We start from the raw sequence: 6,427 nt of genomic DNA, 5'->3' as shown, positions 1-6,427 counted from the left end.
GTGTAATTGTGTGTGCATCTGTTTATATTTGAATGTGTTTGGCACATGTGTATGTCACATAAAAATGTAAGATTGACTATGGAATGTAGGAGGTTAGTTGCAGATAAGGCAGGAGTCAGAAGGGAGAAATCAAGGGGCATGAATATTGTCGAAATTTATGGCATTGTTTTTGAACCTCAACATTATATATGACAAAAACCAAGTTAACCAAGGAGGAGAACTTGAGAGAAATTCTCAGGAGTCAAAAAGTTATGAAGACTTCCAGGGTATGGGAATAGCAAAAGTCCAGTTATCTTCCACACAATAAGAGGGAGTATAGCCTTGAAGTCTCTTAATTTCAGCCTATGAAGAAACAAGTTGAACTTTTTTATTTCAGAATTATACAATAGTGAATTATCATGGTCAACCCACATATTTTGCACAGAGAAATGAAATATTAATGTAAAAACAGACACAAATGTTTTTACTTCCTTTTTCCACTAGGACCTTCATTACAACGGCTCTCGAAAGCCATCTGTTCATTCATTTTCTACTGAGTTTTGCATCAGTGAGTCAGGCACACCACCTCTCATGCAGAGGGGGATGTGTGCAGACCCAGGACTGTGTGGGGTGCAGGCAGCTGGTGAGACTATCAGATGAGGTTTTTGTTGGAGGCTGAAGCACTGTGGGAGGAGTGCTATACCACTGCTGACAGTAATAATCTGCAAGGTCTTCATCCTGGACATTACTAATGGTAAGAGTGAAATCTGTTCCAGATCCACTGCCTGAGAAGCGATCAGGTACCCCAGTGTACCGAGTGGATGCTGAGTAGATCAGGAGTTTAGGAGCCTGCCCTGGTTTCTGTTGATACCATGCTATAGCTGTACCCACATTCTGACTGGACTTACAACTCATGATGGCTTTGTCTTCTACTGATACAGGTAGAGATTTGGGAGACTGGGTCATCACAATATTCCCATAAGTACCTGCAATCAGAGATAATCAAAGATTATATACATATAGACATAAAGACTTCATGACACAGATGTTGAAATTTAAAAATTTTCTAATGGCATTATGCCTGTATACTATCAACTTCCTATAGGAAATAGCTATTTCTGTACAAATGAACTATTTTAAGATATTATAATACTTTTAAATGTCTCACCAGATACACAGAACAGCAGAAATATGAAGATCTGGTTCTGTGACTCCATCTTAATGCCTCTGCCTTTCTGGCACAACTTCAGTTCTCTAAGTATATCATGGTTGGTAAATATATCAGGTTCTAGGATGGCCTATAAGTAACTATGCAAAGCAGTCATCAAATTAGGAAGTAAATTGCCTCAGCAGTGGGGTGTGAGATTATTCAGCTCTTATCAACAGTCAAAAATACCATCAATTTAGAGTAAAAATATCACTCAGACTGAAGTCAACACAGAAGTTCAAGGACCAAAAGAGAACTCTCAGACCACAAATGACTAGATGTTCTCATGTCAGGCTTCTAATCACAATCAAAGATATTTGTAGCAGATAAGTTTTACAGAAATCATAGTAGAAATACATTTGATTAAATATCCAGTAAAATAATAACAAAAAAAGAAAAGGACGCAGGGCAAGTGGAAAGGAAGAAAGGAAGAAAAGAAGAGGAAAGAGAGGGGAAAGGAGTGAAGAGGAAGGAAAGAAATAAGGGAATTGAGAAGAGGATATGTAAGTTTAGACTGTGGTTGGAGAGGAGTATGCGGGAAGGAGAGACAGAATAGCAAAGAGGATAAAGGATAAATATTTTAAAAGAAATTTGCTTTGCCTTGACACTCAGCTTAGTGTTTAACGCCTTTATTGATATTTTAGAGAATCCAGATTTGCTTCCATGAACTCACATGATAGTTCTCAGCCATCCATAATTCCATTCATGGCACTCACATGGTACACATACATACACATATACAGTTTGAGATGTGAATTCTCAGTTTCTGTTCAAACTACCATGTCTGTTTTCTGTTGCCTCTTTTTTTAATCATCATGAACTATAATACTCTGAATGTCCAAATGAATTCTTTCTTTACAAATTGTCTTAATCATGGTGTTCCATCACAACAATAGAAACAACTAATAAAAAAGGAGAACCCATCAAAAGGATTTGTAATTGTAAGAAGATACACACCTAACCTGAACAATTTTATATGGTCTATAAGGCTATCATTCTCAACTGTATCTTTGGGCTTCAAAAATCCAGCAGATCAATTTGTTTTTAAGGAATGTATAAATAGTATTAGTTAACCTATTGTTTATATGAGGCCTTAGATTTGCCTTTCATAACATTAAATTTACTCATAAATATGAGCTATAAATCTAGAAGTCAGGGTCTATCACTGAAAAATCATAATTCCTTAGTATACAGTCAAATATCTGGGTCTGTACACTTGAAAGCAGATATAAAGTATTCACAGTGATACATGACCTATGAAGAAGAGGCAGGGAGTAGATATATGGTTTAGAAACAAAGCTATTATATGTACTCTTTAATTTATAAATCTTAGATATTTAAACATAATTACAATTGTGTGGGGTGTGTACAAGGGAAACTAGGAGAGGGAAAGAAACTTGTAGGAAAGGGAACATAGGATATAAATAGTGGCTAAGGGGAGTATCTTAGATTTATTACTGCTGTGATGAAAAATTATGACCCAAAGCACCTTAAAGAAGGGGAATTTCTTTTTCTTACACTTATAGGTAACAGTCCATCAGTGAGGGAATTTAGGGCAGACACTCAAACAGGAAAAGAACCCAGATGGAGTAACTGACCAGAGACTTTGGTAGAGTATTGCTTACTGGCTCCTTTCTCATGGCTTGTTCAGTCTGCATTATTGCAGAACTCATGAACACAAATCAAGACCAATCTTCACCCACAGTGAACTGATGGATCTCATCATTCACGAGTTAAAAAAATTGTCCTATAGTCTTGAACACAGCTCAGTCTCGTGGAGGCATTTTCTCAGGTAAGGTTTCCCCCTCTCAGACAACTCTAGCTTGTGTCAATTTCACACTAAAAACTCATCAGGATAGAGCATAAATATAGTTTATAGATCATAATATTGAAAGAATTTGCTTTTATGAATCTTAACACTATGTATAATGAATATATACAAACAAAGTTTAATTTTTAGCCACGACAGAATAAATAAGGATCAGAATCTGTTGGTGGGAAATATCTGAAGTTCTGTTGCTTCCCATCTATGTTTTATCCATATGATGAATACACAGAGTCTTTTGCACTCAGACAGTCAAATGTGTGTCAGTTTAATTATTTACATGTTCAGTGTTTGCTAAAGAATTTGAAATATACATTCCTGCCTAATTCAAGTGAATTTTATATTGCCATGACTCCTGATAATTAGTGTAAGTATTTCTTTTACAAAATAATTCAGAAACAAATGAATGTATAAATAAGGGAGGTCAGAAATTCAATACAGAAAAATTTGTTTAATACTGTAATTTAAAGATTGTCTATTTGAAAAATATGACTAGTTAATATGAAATGAATATTTATTTTTATTTTTTTTTTATTTTTTCGAGACAGGGTTTCTCTGTAGCTTTTGGTTCCTGTCCTGGAACTAGTTCTTGTAGACCAGGCTGGCCTCGAACTCACAGAGATCTGCCTGCCTCTGCCTCCTGAGTGCTGGGATTAAAGGCTTGCGCCACCACTGCCCGGCTGAAATGAATATTCTTGAATTGTTTCCAAACTACTTGTTCTATTAATGGACACAGCCTTAAAAAAGAGATCCATTATATTAAATCAGCATTAAAGTCATGCTGTCAAACTAAGAAAAACTAGTGGAAACAAACCATTACACCTTGTACAACATAGTCACTCCCATTAAATAAAAGGACACCTTAGACCCTGGATACTCTCCTGGAATTTCCGATCTATTCGTGAAAAAGTCAGGGCACACAGATTCTTGGGCAGAGAGGATGGTGTTTTAATACCAGGCTGTGTGTAATAAGAGAAAAGCTGCTCCTTCAGACACTGACTAAAGGAGATATGAGGAGGAGACTACAACCATGTTCACAGCAATATCCTGTTACATCTTCAGGATGAATGCCGATCGTGGTGAAAATTAACTCTAGACCCACTGCCACTGAAACAGTCAGAATTTCCTGAGAGATACCCAGAAGAACAGAATATAGGCCTGCCTCTTCTTTTGTTGGTATTGGGCTTAATAGCTTGCTATTATAGTTTTGTGTAGGCAACACTGACCTTGCAGCTGAGGGTGACTCTCTGTGCTGCAGATATGGCCAGGGAGTCTTCATAGTTCAACAAGTTTTTTATGCCACCTTTCTACACTTTTATAGTCTCCTCCTGAAAACACCAATAGTTCATAGATCTTCCTAGGCATTATAGGCAGAAATAGTATTACTCTATTCTCTGTTAACATGTATTAATTTATGGACACAATCAAAACTACTTCTATAATTTCACAATGTGTGGTATGTGGATGAGGTTTTTAACTTACAGTCACTTTCAAATTTACTAAGTTTTATTGGTAGGATGGCTGGTGATAGTGAGACCTAAGTGTTAAGTGCCATTTTGATTGGTATTCCTATACACTCTGAGTTAGATACTCTCCAATATCATCAGTATTCTTAATCTACCACATATTTTGATTTCAAGAATCATTCCTTTTCCCAGCTTGATTAAGAATGCCTATAACCCAAACCTTTTGGATGCTGAGGAAAGATCTCTAGCCTGTACTAGTGTATGCTACACAATGAAACAGGTAGACACTAGTTTGTACTTGTGTACGTGTGTGTAGGCTTGTGTATAAAGATTTTGCTTCTTTTTTCATGTTCCATTAAGTGTATACATACATTATTATTTACATGAAACTAACAACTCTTAGATTTCATTTACAAGAATTGGGGGTTCCTTATGCAAATAAGGAAAATAGGCCTCTCTCTCTCTTTCTCTCTCTTTCTTCTCTCTCTCCCCTCTCTCTTTCTCTTGCTGAATTTATGTATAGTGGAAGTAGACAAGATCACCAGACAAAAGTGGGGAACACGGGGGTGGGGTGGGGTTGGGGGAAGGGGAGACAGGGAGAGAGAAGGGAGAAGGGGAGGATTGGGGAGAGCTTGGGAGAATGGGATGGTTGAGATGGAGGAAGGGTGGATATGGTGTCATGTCCCGTGAGGGTCCTACATAAATTCTCTGATTCCCTAACCTAGCTGGAATGGAGTCACGAGGAAAAGAACCGAAACAGCTTACACAGTCATCATAGAAAAGGCCAGTGCGCCCATTTATTGTCCAAACATTTTCTATACCCACACCAAATTTAGCGGGGAGGGGGAAAACACATTACCCTAGGCAACCAGGTGCCTGGGCTCAAGTCACATCCACATCTAGAAGTCAGGTAGGCCCTGAATTAGCATCTCTATAAGACACCTTCCAACTTACAAAAGGAAGGAAGCACAAAATATCTGAACTCTTAAGTCATCAGCTTCAGTCAAACATCTCTTCTCAGGTAATCCACATTTTAGCAAAAGAAGCTAGGAGCAGGCATCCTGGCATTTGTTAAGGGCACAGACAGCTTGTCTCCAGAGCTACGTGATCAGCTTGGACCGGGGAAATGGCTTTTGTGCCATATCGAAATATGGGCCCACAATATGGGAGCAGGGAAGAAGATATCTTAATTAAGGAAGCCATTTTAGGGTTGGCAAAAGACTTGGCTCTAGAATGGTTCCCAGGTGTCCAAGGAGATGTCTCCAGCTAGGTCCTTGGGCAGCAGAGAAGAGGGTGCCTAAATTGGACTTATCCCATAGCTACACGGATGAATATCTTGCATATCACCATAGAACCTTTGTCCAGCAATGGATGGAGATAGGGACAGAGAAAAACATTGGAGCACTGGACTCAGCTCCCAAGGTCCAGATGAAGAGCAGAAGGAGGGAGAACACGAGAAAGAAAGTCAGGACCCTGAGGGGTGTGTCCACCCACTGAGACTGTGTGACTGATCTAATGGGAGCTCACCAAGGCCAGCTGGACTGGAACTGATGGAGCATGTGATCAAACCGGACTCTCTGAATGTGGCTAACAATGAGGGCTGAATGAGAAGCCAATGATAATTTCACTATGTTTTGATTCTCCTGCATGTACTGGCTTTTTGGGATCCTAGTCTGTTTGGATGCACACCTTCCTAGACTTGGATGGAGTGGGGAGGGCCTTGGACTTCCCACAGGGCAGGGTACCCTGGCTTTTTTTAGGACTAGAGAGTGAGTGGGAGGGGGAGTGGGGGCAGTGGGATGGAAATGGGAGGAGGGAAGGAGGTGGAAATTTTTTTTTGAATTGGAACTTAGTTTACTGATAAAAAAATTAAGCTTGATTTTGGTATATATATTTCTTTTTTTTATTGAGAAAAAAATTTCCGCCTCCTCCCAGCCTCCCACTCCTCCC

At 38.8% G+C, this 6,427-nt stretch overlaps 1 gene segment (V, D, J or C); it reads right to left on the bottom strand.

Moving 5' to 3' along the window:
- Positions 1–552: 552 nt before the first annotated feature.
- Positions 553–1,199, bottom strand: LOC101982146. The segment is given in 2 exon segments: positions 553–965; positions 1,148–1,199. Coding segments are annotated over 2 exon segments (462 nt in total).
- Positions 1,200–6,427: the final 5,228 nt, after the last annotated feature.

This window comes from Microtus ochrogaster (assembly GCF_000317375.1).
Source record: "Microtus ochrogaster isolate Prairie Vole_2 chromosome 14 unlocalized genomic scaffold, MicOch1.0 chr14_random_3, whole genome shotgun sequence".
Classification (NCBI taxonomy): Eukaryota; Metazoa; Chordata; class Mammalia; order Rodentia; family Cricetidae; genus Microtus; species Microtus ochrogaster.
The sequence above is the reverse complement of the archived record's forward strand: the minus strand, read 5'-3'. Positions and strand labels throughout refer to the sequence as shown.